Source organism: Pelmatolapia mariae, linkage group LG4 (genome assembly GCF_036321145.2).
Source record: "Pelmatolapia mariae isolate MD_Pm_ZW linkage group LG4, Pm_UMD_F_2, whole genome shotgun sequence".
Taxonomy (NCBI): domain Eukaryota; kingdom Metazoa; phylum Chordata; class Actinopteri; order Cichliformes; family Cichlidae; genus Pelmatolapia; species Pelmatolapia mariae.
Genome location: NC_086230.1, coordinates 13,628,524 through 13,650,951, shown reverse-complemented (window position 1 = coordinate 13,650,951; position 22,428 = coordinate 13,628,524). Strand labels below are relative to the sequence as shown.

General features: G+C 39.6%; 1 protein-coding gene across 1 annotated transcript in view; it reads right to left on the bottom strand.

The window, feature by feature from the left end:
* grapa (GRB2 related adaptor protein a) overlaps positions 1-22,428 on the bottom strand; it is a 35,444-nt gene that overhangs the window by 2,839 nt on the left and 10,177 nt on the right. Inside the window, exon 4 of the mRNA XM_063471520.1 lies at positions 10,521-10,689. Coding sequence (XP_063327590.1) covers positions 10,521-10,689 — 169 coding nt within the window. The remainder of the gene's footprint in view (positions 1-10,520; positions 10,690-22,428) is intronic.

The window sequence follows — 22,428 nt, the reverse complement described above, 5'->3', positions numbered from 1 at the left end:
AAGCAGTCTATGTATTCACACATTCATACAGAGCATGCACTTGGTGACAGCAGGAAGGAAAAACTCCCTTTTAACAGGAAAAACATCCACCAGAAGAAGGCTAAGGGAGGGACAGCCATCTGCTACGACCGGCTGGTGTTGAGGGGTGAGAGATTAATAATAACTAATGATTACATGTACAGTAGCGTGTAAGCACCTAGAGAGTGAAAAGAGTTGAATGAAGAAGAAACACTGTGCATCATGGGAAGTCCCCATCAGCCTAGGCCTATTGCAGTGTATCTAAGTCAGGATTCAGGGGTACCTGAGCAAGCCCTGATTATGAGCTTTGTACCCTGAATCCAATCTGGGAGCTGAATTCTCTGCTTCCCATTCTACTTTTAAATATCCTAGAAACTGTTAGTAAGCCTGCAGTCTGAGAGCAAAGTCCTTTATTAGGGTGATACAGTACTATCAGGACCAGGGAAACAACTAGATCTGTCCAAGAGTAGCACATGCTAATGGACAGATACTTATATAGCACCTTCCACTACAACTACAACTACAACTACACTACAACAACTCTCATTCACCCAATCACACACACTACTTCTGGTACTTCAGCTTCCTCCAACAGTCCAAAGACATGCATGGGGTTAGGATAAATGGCTAAATTGGCCATATGCATGAATGTGATGTGCCTTGTTGACTTGTTGTTTGTCTCTCAGTGTTGTTCCTGTGTTAGACTGGAGTACAGTCCAAGGTGTACTCCCTCTCTTGTCCTATGACAGCTGGGATAGGACGGTGAACTGAAGGTGAAACTGATGAAAATGAATGGGTGGCTGGTTTTGTTTCGAGGGCTTCAAGGACTTGTGATACTGAGAAAGTGATGGAAGCTGTAAAGAAAACCATGCGTGTAGGGCATATTTTCAAGGGGAGAGCGAGTACAGACACACAGCGATGTTAGAAAGGACCTAACAGACAGAAAAACAAAGAACATGCTGTTTACTCCCACTCCAGACACACCACTAATCTGGCCCTGTTGGGTTTAAAGTTACCATCCTGACACATTCCACTTTCTTTACCCTTCGATTCTCAGACTGTCCTTACCTGACAGCAGCTTAAGGTAAATATCAATGAGGCAAGATATTTTAGATTGCTGTGACACTTTTATGGTGATGAACAGCATGTGCTTTGCATAAAATTCTCATTATGCGCACCTACGTGAAGCATGAAAATCACCTCGCGCCACTCTTCTCCTCATAAGCCTTGTTTAGCGTTGGGTTTTATCCGATATTTAAATCGAGTAAATGGTAGATTTTAGTTTCTCTTGGTCATAAAAGAGAAACGCAGAGGGATGGGTATGCAACGGAGAGGTGCTATGAGTCCAGAATGATGAGTGTAATAAACACACATGCCCACTAAAAATAACAACAACAAACAACGCTTATAATGCTTGTCGCTGTGATGTTTGATAGCAATCCAGGGCAAGGGGAGCCGCTTTCAATTCAGCCCTCAGATTCTGCTCTCTCTTCCTCACTATGTTTTTCTTTGAGTTCACAAAAGTACTGTTTTTCTTCTCCCTCGATCGCCGGCCTCCTCTGATCGCTGCTGACTCGTGAAGTAAAAGCAGTTTAAGAGTGGCAGAACAAAAGTGGCTATTTTAAGGAGAGAGGCTCGAACTTAACTAACCCGGCTGTCACTGGCGCTCCCACAGAAGAAGGTGGATGTGATGTGAACTGCGAGGGAGCGGGGAGGCTGCAATGAATACCAATATTGTTTTTTTATATGTAGGTGTGTAGATATCTATGTTGCAATTCTGGGCTTTATTATTGTGGACTGCTTTATCTTAGAGTAAGGCCCAATAAAATGGCATCCAAGTAGCGGTAGGCACACAAAACATGTACACAGTTACAAACAAGTACATGCACTAACTAGACAGCGGGATTAGGATCAAGAGACCCAGACAGAATCCATCAGGCCTGCAAATCTATAAAATCCTCACAGTCTTATGATTTATTGTTTCACTGATCTAGTCGAGACTTCTAGTTTGTGTGGGTTGCACAAGAAGAACCCTTTCATTCTTGTTCTCTCTTGTAAAGACAAATACAATCCATGTATCCTTGTGATTAGGGTTGACTCTACCGCCTAAGAGAGCACTGACAGTACAGCTTTTGCTAGTTCCCTTGTGCACAGAATGCAACGAAAATTCCTCCAATACTGCTTGTTTGCCCCTTTGCACAAGGTCCAAGTTTTCCAGGGTAAAAGGGAAGGCTTTGCAACACAAGGACATGAGGATATTAAGGGATGTGTTAGGAGAATTATTTCCTATTCTGCCATGCTGAGATAAGAAGCTATCAAGAGCCATGTAATGAGCTGATGTGGAATTAGTTTGGAAAGACAAACCAAACAATAGGAGGGTCAACACACACACACATACAAAAAAACCACCATGGTGCAACATGATTCAAGGAGTCACGAGTGCTCAACACACTCAGTTCACGTCTGTGAAACTGACCCATTTAGTCGAACACAAAAGGTAAGAGCAAACGAATTTTAAAGGCAAGCTAATGAGCTTAAGGCAACGTCGTGAAACACTGAACACAATCTTTTCATAACCTCGTCTTTCTTTATAATCTAAATGGTTAAAGGGGGGGATTTTCTTCGTATTTTTATTTCTTTTATGAAAGAAAAAGAAGTGATGCTGTGAAGAAGTGGATACTGAATACTGTTAATATTTCAGAGCTTTGAGCGTGCACATCAAGCTCACAAAGAAGAAAGGGAGCTGCTGAGCAAATACACAAGAAAGTGCCAGACTGTTTATTTGCCAGTTTGCCATAGTGTTGTCTGGTTAACTGGTCTTTAGGGCAAATTTCTTTCATTTAGTATTTTCTTTTGGGGGGTTTTTCTTCTCCAAAAATGGCACAGAGGATTTTGTAGCTCACACAATTCTGTCCACAGTGGCACCTCGGAGATGCTTAAGAGTCCTTCTGATGATCAAAACCCAAATAGAAGCCCTAAATATGGTTTTGCCATAATCAGGTTAAGTCATTCATCAAACAATCTTTTCTCCAAGAGAAGTAAAGCGCGAGTTGTATGACCGTGTGCAAACGCTGCCAGTGGAAGACGCTGGCTTTGTTGATGCCCAAGGCCAAGACAAAACCCCGCAGACGCGAAGACCAGCTGACTGTGATTTTATATAGCTTGACGGCGAAAAAGCCAGATGGGTCCAAAGCTAATATCAATGTTTCATGTGTGCTTTTAATCTGCGCATCTACCTACTGGGAAACCAAGCCCACTGATGTGAATTGAAGATAACTGGATATGGATGGAGCCAGCGCAGAAATGATCGGCTGGTGTTTACATGATTGCATCTCTCATTTTTTTCCCCACCTTTGATCCTCTCCCAGATTAAATTGTAAAGCAGTAGAAGACTGTAGAAATACATTATGTTTATGGAGATTCAATGCTAAGGAAAGCTGTCAACAGACAGGCACAGAAAATACACCTTAAAGCTCAAATTAAAACAGTAAACACATATGGAGACATAAAGAACTGACTAAGCTGCTGTGATCTCGTGTGGAAAGACAGAAAGGCTGCATAGCCATGTAAGGAAAGCACGGCACCTTCGGCTCTGGGGCATGATGTGATTCAGATTCAAAGTGACCTACAGGGCAACAACATCACAGCCAGTGTGCTAAACACAGAACGATACAAGGATACTGTATATGACCAGCAGCTGACACCTCACTGTAGTTATTTTCACTTATTTTTTCTCAAAACAAAGTCACACTGTTGCTGTATGTGGGCGAAATTCCCCAGCAACGGATATAAAATTAATTTGTCATGTCTTAAAGGTACAGTGTGTAAAAGATGTCTAGATGTCTGTGGACTGCAGCCACCGGAAGTTTGTTTTCTTACTCTTCCTAATTCAAGTGCATAATCCTAGCTAAGGTGGCCACTATAGGATAAACAACTCTTCGTGAACTTTTCTGTGTTTGCCCCAGCTAGCCTCTGCTGTTTTGGCTCACAATAGAGCTCTTAGTCTCTATTAGTTGCTGTTAGCTTCTGTTAGCTTCTGTTAGCCTGTGTTAGCTGCTGTTAAAAGACACTTAACGAAGGAACTTGTGAGTAATTAAATGTAATTAAATTTTGTAATTAATGTAGTTAAACTTTTATTAGAGGGTAAGTGTGATTTTTAGGACACACAAGCCTAGCTATATTACAATATTGGGAATAAATGAGCATGTAGAGCCCTGACTTCAGTTCAGGAGATGAGGTTTGATGTGAGGAGGAAGACGATGAAGTGGAAATGAGGGAGGAGAGAGAGCAGTGGTGAAGGAGGAGAAAAGCATAATGAGAAACAGATCATGAAAATATACATGTACAAATGTTCAATAGTCATATGAGTACAACATATTTTTCTATTACATATGTTAAAAAATAAGTGACTGTATTTTTAAGGTTAGCCATATATGTAAACAACCAACACATGCCACATTTTATATATATTATTATTATTATTATCATTATGATCACATGTTTCAGGAAGATAATTACATAACACTGTCCTAGTGGACCCTTAATAAGCTTGCTTCTGATGGGGCAACTTTCTGGCCTGAGACTAATGATGCTGCGTAATATAAAGACAATCAGAATTTGGTTCTGTGCCTTGGACTCATGTCACTGATGAATGGAACAGATATGATATAATATCATAGAACCAGGAAATTAAGCAGAACCAAATGAAAGAAAAAACAAAATTAAAAAAAAAACAAAACAACAACATTATTTGGTAAAACAGAAACAGTCTTTTATGGTACTTGAGGACCATAAAAGCCATATGTAGTGATGATGTGTATTTTTGTGTTTTTCTTTTTTTATTCTACTGCACGTATGTAAGCAAATTTAAAATACACTTTAAGTAATATTGAAGGTCCTGCTAAATGCTGATAGAGTGGAAGTGGCCTGAAGATAAGAGCTGAAATAATCGATCATGAGTAAATGAATCTGCAGCGACTTTAATCATGTCCATCACTGTAAGATGAATTTCTTTTGGGTGTTGAACCATTAAATTAGAGCTTGTAGATGCATTTTCAAAACTATGGGAATTTTACATTTGCTTCTTTTGTTTTTAAAGAACAATTTTCTTAATTTCCTTAAATGGGGTGGCTCTGTGGCGTTGTGATTAACACATTTGCTTTACATGCAAAAGATTGATGGTGGAAGGGTAAGAAGAGTTAGGGTTAGGATTAGATTAAAGTGCTTTTACAGATCCTTAAATGTACAATATGTAGAAACTCCACTGATCATGAAAGTAATGCTGCTCTACTAATGCTTAGATAGACGCTGGGTGAACAGTGGCGGTTTCCATAAGCCCTATTATTTCTTAAGTTTAACCATATTCTTAAAAGTAACAGAAGAGTCACAGCTGACCTCTAATACCTGCATATTCATTGAGAATTCACGGCAAATTGCCTGTGTCATCATAGTAAAATATGAGACAGAATGAATGGGGTGTAAAAAGCAATGAAATTAACAACCATAAACATCTTGTTAAAGCCTCCAGGCTGTTTTCTAGCAGTAAGTGCCAATAAAAGAATACAAGAATGCGGCATCTGTCCTAGTTTTGTTTCTCCTGTGTTCATATTCCACTTCAGCTTGAGTTTTTCAGAAGTCACTGCACACAAGTGGATCCAAAAGTGTGTTTTTGAATGAGCCGTTTGAGCAGATGGAGAGAGGACAGTCATCCTTTTTGTGCTATTTCTGCCCAAACCACAAAGCCAGAAGTCATAACATAACACCACCTCCTCTGTGGTGGTGTCGTTGGTGTAGCCTTAAGCTTCCTGTGCATGAGCATGAGAAATTCTCAAAAAACTGAAATATTCAGAAACAAAACCTGGTGTTGTTTTCATGTGCTATTCACTCGCATTAAAGAGAATTCAATTATCACAGTATTTAGGTCACACAGTTTATTAGTCTCCTTTGGGATGGCTGTAGCCATCTTCCGTTTAAGTACCACCATAACTGCCTAAAGCTAAATTCATCACTTTACACCTGCTCCAGCTGCATTTGCACAGAGAGATGAATGCACTGCGCATCATCCCCAGTGATTTGGAGCACGCTCTGAACGGTTTTATGACGAGCCATGATGCAACTAATCAGGAGCTCAGTTTGCAAAAAAAAATACTTTTTTTTAGGATGAAAAAAAAAATCCACTGAAGGTTTCCTGTTCCACGAGACAAACTACAACACCAGCCTGCCTGCTCTGCAAACCCTCTCTAAACAAGTAAGATCAACGGTACTAAGAAATTTGACGAAAAGTGTCAATGTAGAAGCAGCTACTCCAAAAGCACATCATCACAACGATCAAATGCATCATCTTCACGACTCAGATATGCTTACATTTTGTAAATTTTGGCTTTTTGTGTGCGCTTTTTTTGCCGTGTTAAATGGTTCATTCAGAAGGATTTTGGTTTGCATAATTTTTCTATTGAATGCCCAGCTGCTTTCCTGTTGGGTGATGTCAGCTGCTCTTGCTAAATGTCTTTAATAAAATGTCCCACAATTAAAGTCTAACTTGTGGACATCCACTTTTTAACCTTTTGTGAAACAGTAAAGGTAGAAGTAAAAGTATTATTCTTTATCAGAGCAAATAGCCCTTACAGGTTACCCTAGCCTATTAAAACAATCTTTCCTTGGAGCCTGCTGTCCAGGCAACTAAAGTCATGTTAACAAGTGCCACGATCAATAGGGGAGCTACCGTTAGCATGTGGGACTGATAGGACACTCAGGTTTCTTCATATCAGAGTAAGCATGGAAGACACCTGGATGATTTTGAGGTAGTTAGTACTGAGCGAGTCCTCTCATCCACATCGGCTCCAAATTTGGAGGGGTGGCCATGCACATGAGCTCAGTTAACCTTCGTATAGCTAAGGCACTGAGTCTGAGTTAGCTTTTACACAGAAGTCAGTGCATTTTAGTGTCAATCCTGTAAATTATAAGTGCAAAGGTGTATTTTATTCTTTAGTAAACAGACATTTACTTTTTTTTAAAGTTGGTTTAAAATAATTTAGTGACGATTCTGGTGGTTTTACTTTGGGTTAAGGCTAATAATCTTTTTTTCTCTTTTTGTGGTGACATAAAGTATATTACTGCGGGCGTTCTGCTCCGGGCTGGATCAGTAAGGATGCTATTATTACTTCAAGCAGAACATAAAAGGAACGTGGAGAAAGGAGGGCGAGAACTACAATGTGCTGCTACCTTGCCTGAAATACACTCGTGCATGTGTGTCTGTTTATTCCCTGCCTCCCTTTAGTTGTGATAACAGCACTGACTCATTGGCCACTAACATCACTTCTTCTCTGATCATCTGCAAAACACCACAGAGCAGCAGTGACTGGCTATCTGCAGGCCACCACCTCGGATGTCAGCACCTCTCTGCTTCTTTTTTGGCACTTCACAGAGCTGATTGTTAGACGAAAGGTTTGATTTCAAAGGCGAACCGAACCGAGGCAGTGAAAGTAGTGGTCGCAAACAGATCCCATCTGCAAGGGTGCTTTGAAAACAGATGGCAGCATTAAGGATGAAGCTTGGATGTAATTCTAAGCTGCTCCAAAGTTGCTTTAAGATCATGTCTTCTTATTTGGGGTATTAAAAACATTATAAAGTCAATAAAGAAAACGTGGAACTTAATCAGGTTTAGCATGTTTTCGTCCAAAACAACTTCTGCCACTTTCTTTTCAATTTTTATTTATTTATATTAATTTTTCACAGGCTATTTAATGGCATGTTTGAAATTAAAGTCTTAACTTTTTTTCAATTATTTACCACTGAAAGAACCTGGCCTGCCTTAATGAGTTAAAAATTTGGCATGCAACCAGTATTTAATTAACTAATTAAGTTTGCATTACTTTGTCTGTGCATGTACAGACAGAGTACGAGGGAGCTATTGCATTTTCTAACATAAAAACTGCATCCCACAATTAAACCTTTATCACCACTATCATCTACAATCAAAAGAAAACATGCAGCGAGTGTCTGATAACTGAAAAATCCAACTTCTTGAGGTTAAACGATCCAAACTTCAACATCATCTGTAGGCCATTTGAAGCTCTGATTCTTAACTGATACTCAGTTGAGCTGTGGGCTAAGTAACCACATATGATGAGATTCATTTCAATGAGTGATGTGAGCAAAATTTACCCTGTCACCTTCTGTTAATCCTCGACTCGAAGCGAGGCCAAAATGAGAAAAGTGTAAAGTGCTCATGTAAATTACTTAAGATCAAGCCCATTTGATTGAGACTCTTTTATTTTAAATATACAGGATCTGGAAATTACACTGCGCTGATATTACTCTTATGATGTTACGGCTCCCTAGCTGGAATAAGTAAGAAAGTCTGTGCTAAAAATCCAGCTGAGAAATTCATCCAGGGCACATTAAGCTTATGCCTTTGGCTTCTTCTATGCTTCATACGATTGTAAAATACCAGACTCCATTCAGAAGTCTGAGTGAGTTACATGTTATGCATTTTGCAGGACTTTTTGTGTAACATAATTTTGCACAAATTAAGAAAAACAGCAAACCCTATTTATTTAAAATAACATATAGTACTGCGCAAAAGTCTCAAACTAGCCCTCATTTCTTCATAGTTTGTTAGGAAAATGACAAATAGGTGCAGGCATTTAATTAAAACATGTGACATGCACGATGATACAACATAAAACACCAAATTCTGACATTGTCTTAAGCAGCTTAACAAGCAAATGAAAATGATAAGATACAAGACTTTTGCACAGTACTGTAAATGATTTTTTGTTTTTCTAAAAGAAACTGGGGACTTTGTGATGTACAATAACAGCCACCTGCCAGCATAGCAGGAGTAAACCATGAAGACAGGAGGCTGACTAAAAGAACGACTTAAGCCAAAAACCACGCATCCAGCAATGCTAGACATTCCTCGGTTTCATTTTGAGAATTATAATTTTTGTCAGTGTAGTAAATGAAACATGATCTCCATGTGACAGCTAACGCTGGCAGATGACTGCACTCCATTGATCATTCTGTTCCCCAATGAATCGAGGTCAAATCTCGGGGCTGAAACCACAGAAGTGAATATGATGTTATATGAAGTATTAGCTTGTGGTTTGTGTTACAGTGAAACAAACATGCTGTCACGTCGGGATTGCTGTGGATCAAATCCCTTCGGTGCAACTGGGTTCGCCTGCGGGTGCGGCACTGCCTGCCGCTCCCAGGAGTAGTTACTGTGCAATACGAGCTTGTCTACATAATGACAACAACAACAGCAGCTTTTCCCATGATGACGCCTTCTCAGGAACTAACTGTCATTTCTCGTACTAAAAATCAAATAAAGTACTACTAATGTTTGGGCTATGCTTCTGGTTTACAGCTGTAGTATATTACTATCGTGTGCAGTCTTTTGGAGTCTACATATCACACTCTACATAGAGTGTGATCCACCTAAGACTGATCGGGTGATTGAATTATGGAGTAAAGTAATAATATGCCCAAATTTGATATGCAGCTACCTCATGACTAATGCGTAGAATTGCCTTTTAGAAAATCAGTTTTCTTTAACACTGCTGTGCTCAGTCCGTCTGGCACGCTGTCTAAGATGACTGATTTGATTTTGCTCCAAACTGGCGGCTGCTCTGTGATGTTTCATTACAAGCTGCACCTCTACGTCAAACGTCAAACTCCGCCGACACAGTTGCAGCTCCAGAAATTCCACATATGGAGTTTTTCCCATAGTTATCAGCTACATTAGATTGACAGGTTATGCCTTCGAGTCAAATGAAAAATGAATACTCAGCTTGTTATGTTTGTCCAGGCGTACTGATTTGATAAGCACCGGATAATTTACTGTGTCTCGCCTGATAGTTAACATGATGTATGGAAGTATGGCGGAGGGAAGAGGAACGAGACAGAGACAGATGACATCAAGAACAGATGTGTCTTAAATGGTTTGGTGAGGACACTCATAAGGATAATGGGATTAAAAAATGCATAGGGATTTTTTTTTTTAAAAAAAGATGAGGATTTAGGTGATTTAGGTACATTTAATTTTTTTTAATTTAATATATTCCATTTCGAATAAATTATATTCAGGTTGCTTTTAAAAACTGTTTAAAGGGAGACTTTTGTGTACATTTTTACTTCTACTGTATATTTTTCTCCTAGGACTCCACTGGAACACATTTGCATTAGTCACAGTTTTAGCTCCTGCCTCTTTAAGGCCACCCCTCCCTTAAAGCACAGTTTAATCTGATTGGTAGCTCCTCACCTGGCTTTCACAAACAGAATCCAGTGCTAGCAAGCTAGACCTCCTTATCTCACCTGAAATGACCATAGAAGGAGACCTACAATGAGCAGATTGAGCTGAAACTGATTGATTACATCAGTTTAGAGGGTTTACTTTGTAACAGTACAAATACGAAAAAAAAAAAATCAGGTTAAAGCTTCCCCACTTAAATGTTATTTTAGATTGCTTTAAGAAAACCATAAAATCAAAAGAAACTCACCCTGGCGAAGTGCTCGGGGTCTCTCAGAAAGACCGTCCTCTCCTTGGCGATGCTGTTGCTATGGTAGAAGTCCACCAGCTCGTTCAGAGAGGAGAACGCCTCGTCCCACACATAGTACTGACTACAGCGATCCTGCAGTACCTTGAAATGCTGAACATGATCCCCATAACTGCAAAGCAGGTAAACAAAGAGACGCAATCATAAAACTGAGTATCTATAAGGATATGTGCTTCCTCGCAGTAGCATACCTTAACTAATGAGGTCCATTTTTTTGCCATTTTGTTAACTAACAATAAAAAAAATACAAAATCGTGAGAAAATCCTTATTTTGTCCCTCTTAATAAATCTTAATTTTGCTAATTTCTTTCTCCCCTGGTCATCCACAACACCACCCTGCAGTGGCTCCATGCTCACAAACACTGAGAATCACTGCCACAGCCAGTTTCCCTTTATTGGATTAAACTTCATGGAAATCTATGGAACACACTGGGCAAAATTCCCAAATCTCATTAAAAGTTTGAATATTTACTATTGTTTATATGGGACAAATTATATATATATATATATATATATATATATATATATATATATATATATATATATATATATATAAGGGGTGCAACGATACACAAAATTCACGGTTCGGTTCGGTTCGATACTTTGGTGTCACGGTTCCATATTTTTTTCGATACAAAAAAATGTTCATGCTTTTTTAATTTGTCATTTATTAAAATTATAAATATATATTTTAACTCAAAAGTACAGTTTTTAAATTTAATGTTGCTGAAACGACAAAGTAATAAAAAAATAAATATCTCACGGAGAAATCCCTCATCTTTGGAAAAGAGAGTTTATTACAGAGAAATGGCTCTTTCCAAAATAAAAGCTATACTATACGCTTCTTCTGGGGTATACTCTCAGCAGCATATTAAACATATCAGGTCCCCATAAGGAGAATCATGTGCTAACGCTGTCTAAATGACTCGGGTAAAGTTTGTAGCATGCGTGCTTGTTGTTTTTGTCTGCTTCCACTTGTCTTTGCACTAGGATGATGTCGGAGTAAATGTGCAGTCATATTCGTTGTGTTCCCACTAGTGCTGTCAGCGTTAATCTCGTTGAAATGACGTTAACGCCACAACACGGCAAATCTCCGTTAACGAGCTACCGCGGATCGCCCCGTGCGTGGGGCTGGACGGCGTCAACACGTTAACGAGCAAACTGCGCTAACGCAGTAGTTCCACCCATGTAATTGAGCATTGCGTGGCACATCCGACATACTGTTTTACTTTTGTCCATGATGCGCTTACCTTCAGGGTCATACTTCACATGAAGAACAAAATAGTTCCAAAGGCCATATCTGAATGAGGGTGGGGGAGGTTCAATTTGCCATGTTGCAACGAGCTAAGCTTCTGTCTTGCTAGCTTGCGCTGCGCTCAGTGGATCTGCGCTCGACAGTGCAGCCTAGGCGGAGTAGTCGAACGCAGATCCACAGCATCGTCAGAAGAAAAGTTGATAAAATAAATTAAAAATTTTGTATTGTTCGATACACATGCCTACCGAACCGAAAGCACTGTATCGAACGGTTCAATATCGATACGAGTATCGTTGCACCCCTACATATATATATATATATATATATATATATGCAACAACACTGGTCATTTACTCTCAGAAATAATTTGGAAACAAATCGGTGACTTGTTAACTGTGTTGACGGTGCTTGGGCTCAGTTTAAGGTCTATTGTAGGAATCATGGCTGAATAATCCTGCTTTTTAATCATGTACTCTATTGTCAATCACAAGGTCTCTTTATTTTTCTTTTAGTTTATTTCTTTTTGTCTTACAGTACATCTGGACCAACTATTTCTTAATAGTCTTAATGTTTAGCCTGCAAAGCCTCCTCCCAGATGTCAGCTGCTGATTGGACAATGGATTTAGTGCATTTCAATTTGCCTCTAAAATCAGTGGAGTGATCTCTGCTTGGTACTATACTTATTGAAGTTTTATTTTTGGTCAGACTTTATTTAACGAGCAAGAGAAACGCGTGAGATTACAAGTCTCTTCCGTAAGAGTATCGTGTCCTCGCACAGGCAGAATTAACCTGGTGTGTTTTTCATTTTGAGCCGGAAGCTGTGCCCGAGTCCAAACCCAGGACCCTGGGTTGACTTAAAGCTGTTGAAATAATGTGAAAACAGACAAGCTGTTACAAAGAGAAACCAAAACTACTGTGGAAATATCTAAAGCAGTCAGTTTCTCAGAATTTATAAAAGCAGACAATGACATTTTCACAGACTGCTCTGTGGGTCTCATGTCAAACAAACCCAATACCCTTAAATTTAAATAAATGTGGTTTAGATGTAGCACAAAATCAGCAACATTTTTAGACAGATTCTGATCGAAGCCAGGCAAAGCAAATGACAAATAATAATAAAATAAAACCATAAGTGGCACGAACAAAAATAGCCTAGGTGTTGAAGAGCTTTGCCTTGTTGTTATAATTAGAAGAGTTTGGCCAGCATTCATTGACAATCATACCTGCTCCCCCTGTCCTGGTCTGCGGTGGTTGCTAAGTAACTTCCCAGCTTATCTTTAGAAATCTGGACATCTCACCGTGATTACATGGTTACATAACTGCATCTAACATGCAGCGGAAATCAGTGCAACACCCCCATATTTCTAAACACATCGCAGAGTAGGTGTGTGTGTTAATGTTATGTTAATGATTGCTAAAATATCACGTCGGTGGTTAAAGAGAGAGCCAACATTCTCTCTCCCGTTTCTCTTCTAGCGCAACGTCATCGGTGTGGATGGAAATACCGCCATTGAATGATGCATCCTAATAAGCGAAAAAGCACAATGTGGGATCTCTTTTTGGGGGGATTTGTGGTTTAACCTTGCTCGGCTCCTTCTGAATCGCGTCTGATTGGCCGTGCTCCAGGCTCGCGGAAAGTAAATGAGCATCGGCTTTTTTTCACCCAGAATTCCTTTCTCTATTCAGACACTGTGCTCCTGTGAACAAGCAGAGCTGGCTCCCTTATGACTGGATGGCATTCAGCTACACCTCCACCCTGCCCTTCTTTCTCTGCCTTCTCTTTTTCTCCAGCCTGTGTGTCCTTGTTTCTCTCCTCTCACGATCTGACTCCCAAAACTGAGGATTTTATTTTGCAGGAATATTAAATTAATCAAATATGTCTTTCTAAAATGACAGCCTACCAGCATGTGAATATTAACTCATTCTGTATGACTAACAGCGCTGTAAGTCCTTTTTTTTTTGCTTTTATTTTGCCCACAGGTCTGGCTGGCTTCAGCTATTTTGGTACCCTGTGCGAGGGTTTGAGGTTTGGTGAATAAACTCTGAGGAAAATTTCCGAACAGCCAGAAGCAACAAACACAACTTCACCTTGAATTAATGTTTAATCAGGTCTTAATTACATTTAATTTCGGTGACTCTTACAAACAGATCTGTCTGTGCCCCTCTGGCAACACACGAACACTGTGTTTTAAGCTGTAGTGTTCCTAGACCAATGCTGGGGTGGTAATGTCCATGAATTGTTACTTAAAGGTCACTTTTTTTTATTTTTTATTATTGTCATATTGTTGCCATATCATTGCTGTCAGTGCAGACAATCACCTCTTAATCTCAGTTCTTTCTAACTTTTCTCTCTTTATCTCACTTTGTCTCCATTGCCTTTCTAAATTCAGCTTTACACACACACACACACACACACACACACACACACACACACACACACACACACACACACACAAAGCACAAAACTGTGGTCTTCTGTCTGAGTAATCTTCATCGGCCCCAATAATCTCCCAAGGTGTCTGGCGCCCTCTGCTGCACCCTACTGGTGGGGCTCTGTAACTGCCACCAGCTCTGCAACTGTGCAGCAGCTGCTTGTCTGAGGGAGCAAATCACACAATAAGCCCCTGCTGGATAACGAAGTCAAAATAAGTAAGGGGTGCTGTGAGAGGTGAACAGAGACGAGAAGATTTTAAAACAGGATGTGAGCTCAACACGGACTTTCCCTCGAGGGGATTCACAACAATGTAAAGCACAATTAAACACATAAAACAAATGGAAGAAGAAAATAAGGTAATATTTGAAGTTATTCTGCACCCTCTACACCCTTCTCAGTGGTAGTTTGAAATTTGAAAGAGCAAATTTATTTTCAGGAAATTTAAAAAAAAAAAGTATTTCCAGGAAAAAGAAATCAATAGAAAACGAAAAACAAAAAAAAACTAATTTCAGTTCAGCTTTGGAATATTAATGTGAAACTGGCATCTATCATTAATGTTTGACATGCCCAGCCCCTCCCCCACGGAAAAAGTGCCCATGCAAGTGACCAGAAGCTAGCTAAATACTGGCTGAATATTAAACCACGCTTGATGCTAAATTTACCCTGCCACGCAAAACACAACCACACATCAGTATCAGGAAAGAGGTAAAAATAATAATAATGCAGTTTGAGACCGACTTTGAACACAAATCATGAGAAAACTAGCCTTAAAAAGTATTTAAATACTATATTTTGCTGTATCGCAATGGCATCACACCTTATTCAGAATGAAATAAACCATAATCTAGAGTTAAATACTTGTATGTAATCAAGAGGAGAATGCATGAGTAATGTAGCTGTAACAATATTCGGCGATGTCATACTGATGGTTTTATTAATTACGACGGTGAAGTAGAGACAGTAGAGAAGCAGTTTGCTGTAGGAACGCAGACAGCATCTGTCTCAGCTGGATCGCTCTCTCGCACACACACATACACAAAGCAATCTCTCCAAGTGCCCTCTCATCTCTCTGATCCAGTGTAATTAAGGCCCACAGCGATGGAGAGATTATGCTCTGTTTCCGAGTAAAAGGAAATGAGAACGAGAGCGAGAATCTAAGAATGAGAGTGAGAAAGATTGAAAGACAGAAAATGAAATAGATTTAGAGATAGAACTCAGAGTCAGATATACTGTAGATGAGGACAGCAGTTAAATTTCAAACTTTTGCTCTGCGCCAGCGCTACTGTGGGTGCTCAAAGGTCGTCCGACCATCTTTCTCTCAACTTCCCCCATCAATCTATTCTCACTTCCTTGTTCTTGCTGTCTCTCTCATTCTGCCAGCCCCCTTGTCTAATCTGCTGTTCAGTTTCTAAACCGCTGCAGATGTCTGGACTACTTCACACAGTCACACTAACACCTCCGGCCGACAGTTTTTAACTCTGTGTGTGTTTGTGTGCCCACGTGATGCAAATTGCTGATTACATCATGTTTTTGTGCCAGCTAGCGTGCATAACCGTCTGCTGTATTACATGCGTTGTAGTCCACCATGCACACACATTTTGACCACCAGTGCGTGCACGTTTTAAAGGAGCGTCCTTGCATGTCAACCAGGCATGTCAGTGAGTGAGGGAGGGGGGGGGGGGTTCAAACCGCTTGTGGCATTAATAAAGCATAGCCAGTTTTGATAGATGGCTGAGGAGATAGGAAGGAAGTGTGACCGTCTGTGCTCTGAGGTTGCAGAGCGAGAGATGTGATGAAGCAGAGAAGGGGAGGAATGATAAAATATGTTTGGTGGAGGCACTTTAATCGAAACTGTGTTGACTTAGTGGGCTGAATATTTCTACTGCATATTTAAGTCATTCGCGTCCACCTGAAACTTTGGGAAAGCGCTCATACCCCTGACTTCAATCAATTTTTTAAAATCAAGTTAAAACTGAGTGTTTACTTTCAATTTTGTTTTGTCTGTGTGCAAAGTGAAACAATGCAAGCATCCAAAATAAAACCAGGATTGTTGGAAAAGCAGCGCTAAAAATTCCATGCTATGCTTAACAGCAGTTGGGCAATACTAACGATGCTTTTCTCATTTTGGATATGTTTGTTAAACGTGTATTCTTTTTTTGGCTTCCTTTTTTGTTTTGACCTTCTACATGAATAATTAAAAACAGCAGGACTTGCCATCCTAAGGTGACAGAAGCTGTCAGCAAGCACTTCTGCTGAATGAGTCATGTTGGTCACAGGAAAAGTCTCCAACAAGCAGGCCTCTTTAAGCAGAAAGCTCAAATGACACCACTGTCATGATGCTGTCAATAGATTTACAGATCTATGTCATGTCTTCATTTTTCATTAACTTTGTTCACCTTAAATTCAATAACATTTTAAAATTCTTAAGTAATGAGACTTTTACGATGCTCTGTGATTTCTTGAGTTCAAGCTTTTTTGTGGTACATTTATGTTATGATTGAAAAGCTTTTCAATTGGGGTGTTTGGAATTTGGGGAATAAATTTAATATAACTTTTTGTATCTGCTTTTTCTCAGAGTAAACTCGGTCTAAAGCCTTGAGAGAGAGTGAGAGCCAGAGCGAGTTTGGATTAATTAAAATGAGAAAAAAACTGAATACATAAATAAGGAGGAGGAGACCCTCTGGAGCCTCTATCTCACAGAGCACATGATGGTCTTACTTGACCGTGAGAAAACACAACAGAAGGAAATATAAAGTCCTGTCCTTCTCTGACACTGTTCTTGCTTTGCCTCTTTCTCTCTTCCCCGTGTTTACGTTCCTGCCTCTCTCTGATGTGTTTTGGTCACTGAACTGTGGTATTAAACTGTGCCAGTATTAGTTATGGTTTAGGCTATGAAAACCTGACTTTCTACTGAAAATTTATGAGAAAAGCTCTTACTTGGGTTTGAATACAATATCCTCTCTCTAACCAGGCTGCAGTTTTTGGTATCTGACAATGTTTTCCTGGTCTCAGTCATGTTGGCTGTGGAACTCTTGACCAAACATGTCTATCAATGCCGGGTTTACACATATATATTGCAAGTAAACAACTTAAAGGAGAATTTCACAGAACAAACATTATTGTGCCGTGCACCACACATACAATCACCAGTTACTTTATTAGGTACATCTATTCAACAGAGATGGCAAAAGTACAGACATTCTGTACTTAAGTAGAAGTACAGATACTAGTGTACTCTACACCGACAGTTTACTGTTTAGGCTATCTTTATATTAGACAGTATAAAGTTAGTATGAAGGTGGAATTCAGTCAGCAGATCTAAGCACCATCAGCTTAACTTAAAATTCATCTCTGCTACACCCGATGTAACCTAACTCTGACCATGACAACCGCAGCCACTGTGCACCAGCCCAACACAGTGCTTTACTTTAAATCAACCACATTATTTATCCTGCACAAACCTGCAGAGTATTTTAATGCAACCTTTAAATAACAGTTAGTCTACCTCGGGTTTTTTTGTTGTGTTTTTTTGCAGCACGTTTCACAACATGAAAAAAACACATTGTCACATGTACAGGCACAATATATGATTTAAAAACATGAGGTTTATAAAAACACCACTGAGCAGTCTTTATCTTTACATCTAACCTCTCTTCCTCCTGTCCTGTCCTGTCTTTCTTATCTTTCTCCATCTCTGAGTAAAAGTTAGCTCTCTTTCTTTTCTCTCTTTGTTAAATACAGCAGCTGGACCTTTAGTTAGCAACACACTGTGTGACAAACTGCACACAAACAGTTTGCTTCTTGACACATGAATAGGATTGCCTTTTGTGCATTAGTGTTTAGCCTCAAATCGGTTTGATGTTTGAAGGCCCGCAGTGATAATAACTCCCCTCAAATGCGTTAAACCAAAAGTAAAAAGCCTGTTTTGAAAACATAAGGAGTAGAAAGTACAGATATTCATTTAAAAATGTAGGGAGTAAAATTAAAAAATTGTCAGAAAAAGAAATACTCAAGTAAAGATACCTGAAAATTCTACTGAAGTACAGTAACAAAGTATTCAGACTTCGTTGCTTCCCACCTCTGCTCATTAATGTAACAAACAGCCAATCACATGGCAGCAACTCAGGGCACTTAGATATGCAGACATGGATGTCCTGCTGAAGTGCAAACTCAGCATCACAATGGAAAGAAAGGTGACTGAGGTGATTTTGAAGGTGGCATGTTAAACTTGTCTGACTTGTACTTACATAGTGCTTTTCTACTCTATTTGAGCATCTGAAGCACTTTCTTACCTCACACACACATTCACACAAGCACTCTTTTCTGGGTCGAAGTGTGTTTAAATTCACACACTCACATTCTGATGGATACATCGGGGGCAACTCAGGATACTTCTAAAAGCAGACTAGAAGAGCTGGAGATCGAACCATCAACCTTCCGATTAGTAGACAACCACAGTGTGGTTGTTGACTACAGACTGATCTGAGTATTTTAGAAACTGCTAATCTACTGGGATTTTCCCACACAGCCATCTCGAGGGATTACAGCAGCAGCTGTCGGAGTAAAAATGCTCCGTAGATTCCAGAGATCAGATGAGAATCCCCAGACTACTTTGAGATGACTCAAATAACCACTCATTACATGTCAGTACAACACACTGAACTTAAGGCAGATGGGCTAGAGCAGCAGAAGATTGTACCAGGTGTCACTGCTGTAATCTCAGAACAGGAAACTGAGGCTGCAATTTGGACAGACTCGCCAAAATTGGGCAACAGCAAATTGGAAAAAGGTTCATCTGATGAGACTCAGTTTCTGTTGCAACATTCAGATTACAGGATAAAAATTTGTTGTAAACAGCATAAAAACCTTGGTCCATTCTGCCTTGTATGGATGGTTCCCAGTAGTGGTGGTGTACCAAAGATACCACAGCCTACATGAGTGTTATTGCTAATTATGTCCAACCCTTTATGACCAAAGAACAAACATCTTAAAAATGACAGTTCACTGAGTTCGCTGCATTCAAATGGCCTACACAGTCACCAGATCTCAATCCAACAGAGCACCTTTAGGATGTGGTGGAACAGGATATTCACATCATGGAAGTGCAGTCAAAAAATCTGAAGGATATGTGTGACCCTGTCACGTCTATATGGACCAAAATCTCTCAGGAATGCTTTCAGCAGCTTGTTGAGTCGATACCATGAAGATATTTCTGAAGGCAAAAGGAGTTTGTCCAAGTAGTAGCAGGTATACCAAATAACATGATGGCCTAATTAATATTTTAGAGTCATGTTACATAACTTTACTGAGTCACTTCTTCATTTTGGCAGGCATTTTTTGACACACTCTTTTTTATTGTATCGAATAAACTAAAGCACATTTTTTTTCCTGATGTTCACGAAGTGTGAAATTGTCCCCCAAATGATGACATTCACAGGACACTGAACCCACTCTGCGTTACTTAAATCTCTGAGCGGATTATGTAGCTGTAAAATAAGCATCACCCACAGGGTCAGTTCCCTTTAATGGTTTCCCTTTGTAGAAATGTCCCTGAAAAGAGGCTGATGATAAATGATGACTAGGAAGCCGAACGAACAGCCAGAATCAGTGCTTACTGTATGAGCCATCAGTCAGTGTAGCGTGAATCAGTGATACGTGAGGCCGTGTCAAAAACAACAGCATCCACACTGAAATGGTAGCGCAGTGGGCAAATTGCCTAGTGGCCCTGTCTATATAATTTTCATCTACCGTTAATGGTATTTACAGTCTCCATGGAAGGCGAGTTAATCACTATAGATGCCCATGTTAAAAATGAGCAACTTTACAGAAGAACTGCATTTTAATCTAACCTATGCTTTTTAAACTTTCTTGAAGCAGATTTTGTTTTTAAGTTAACTGAATTTTACTATATTATTTACATGTTGGTACTAATTCACAGGCATCTGTTTCTATGTACTCTTTCATGAGTCAAGCTAGAGAAACTAGCAAAGTTAGCTGAAAACTGTGAAAAAAAGCCATCATAATTCAAGTTTCGAGTTAATAAGTCAAAATTTTGAGCAAATACCTCAATTGTCAAGCTGGATCTGACAATCAGGGGCTCTGTGAAGTTATGCCATTACCTTGTCACCTGGAGGTAGATTGCAGAAGACATCAGCTGTCCAACAATTCGACATGAACACCTTTTATGAATTATCATTCGCTAGAAGGCATTCAAGTGGAAATGAGGTCCTTCAGGGCCCTTTCTGAATACCAGAGCTAACTGAAACTTTCAACTTACTAACTCAAAATTTCTAGTTTTTCGATGTCCTTCGAGTAAAACAAGGACATAAAATGCTAAACTCAAGGCTCCAAAAACATCCGAGCCCACAAATCAAAGAGTGAAATCACATAGCCGACCCTTTTTCAGGGTGGTGATCGCTCTTGGCAAGACATGCAATAGACCTCAGTCCTTACTGTTCAGAGCACAATGCAATTCACAAATCATTATCTTGAGACTATGAGTCATCTTCTGGGTGGGGTGGGTGGGCGTTCTGAGGCTGAGAATGTGGACTCACTGGTCAAGAAGATATAAGGCTAGACAAATGTGGTGTACACGTTGTTGGTGAGCTTCTATCAGACTGTTACATCAAAGAAATGGTGTTTGTATGACCTCCAGGTGATACGGGACAGATGCAACAGGAAAACCGACTGTGTACGTGTCTTTGTGCACGTGTGCGTCTGCGTGCAACGCCAGACTATAGTCTAAACAAACACTGGGTCAAGCAGGAAGAAAATATCTAATGGAACAGATTTAGGTCTTTTCAAAAGAAAAAGGAAGGAAGTGATGTTGACTCTTTGGATGTGGGAAACATGTTAAACAAAACCTTGATAACCACAACCACAATGCTACTCCTGCCTGTCTAATAAATTTCAAGTGAACTGCCCCTTCAAGACAAGTGTAGCTACTTTTGCTAAGGCACTCAATCAAATTTTTGCTTCAATTACTAATTTCCTGAAGTGTCTTTTGGTGACTGCGCACACTTTTTTTACTTTGAGGGAGTTTGGGAGTAGGCCGCAAGGACTTGCAGTTATAGCAGCTGTTGAAAAGTACGAAAAAGGAAGTGAGATTTTCCACCAGACAGTGAGAAAAGTGATGTTGTCTCTCTGCAAGCATCTAAAAAGTACCCAAACTATAGAACTGGATTAGGTATTGCTGAAAGTATTAGATCTAAGTTGTGCCACTGTAGCGCTGCAGGAGAAGACCAAATATATCCTTTGGGTGCATCTGCTGCTGAGTCAAAGAGAACTGTGAAACCACCCTGCATGGCAAAATAGATTTCTCTTCTCGCTCTCTAAAGTCTAAAGTCTATCTTGGCATCACTTTATATTCCAAAAATAAGCTACTAAATAACCCACTGGGATAGTTTTGCTGGCGTAGTCTGAAACTACAGTCTTCTGCCACATATTTTGCCTGTTCAAAGAAATTTTGAAGCAATTACTGTTTTAAAAAAGGTCCCTTGCATTATGGCTGGAGTCATTAAAATACTTATTTTAAGCCACAAAAATGCTTTTAAGACTGATTTTATGGTGAAGAACGATAGCGAACAGGATGTTGAGATCACGTCAGTTCTTTATTCCCCTCTGCAGAGGTTTGTGTTCCACATTTGTGGCTATTTTACACTTTTGTGCACAGTTTCATTCACTTGGCATCTTATATTAGGCGCCATTTTCTACAGTTCTCTAGCTGTACCAGATTATCAGCATATTATTTTAATGTTTTTTTTATATATTTGCTTACATCTTGCTTTTACGGAAGCCCTTCATGTCAGAATCCTTACCATATTTTAAGATTGAGATTAGACTTTTTTTCCCCCAACAGTTCAGATTAACTCTGACCCAGTTTTGGTTTATGTGTTTGGTTTACTGTAGGTTGACATGGGTATAACTATGGCTCACTTTTGACTCAGATCTGGTGGTCATTCGCATGGTATATTTGCTTAATGAAAATTTCAGGATTTTTCATTGATTTTAAAATCCTCCTCACATACGAGGCCTTGAATATTCAGGCCCCATCTTAACTTAAAGACCTCATAGTACCATAATACCCCACTATCAGAGGCACTATCAGAGGCTTTCTTGTGGTTCCTAGGATATTTAAAAGTGGAGAGAAATAACCTTCAGCT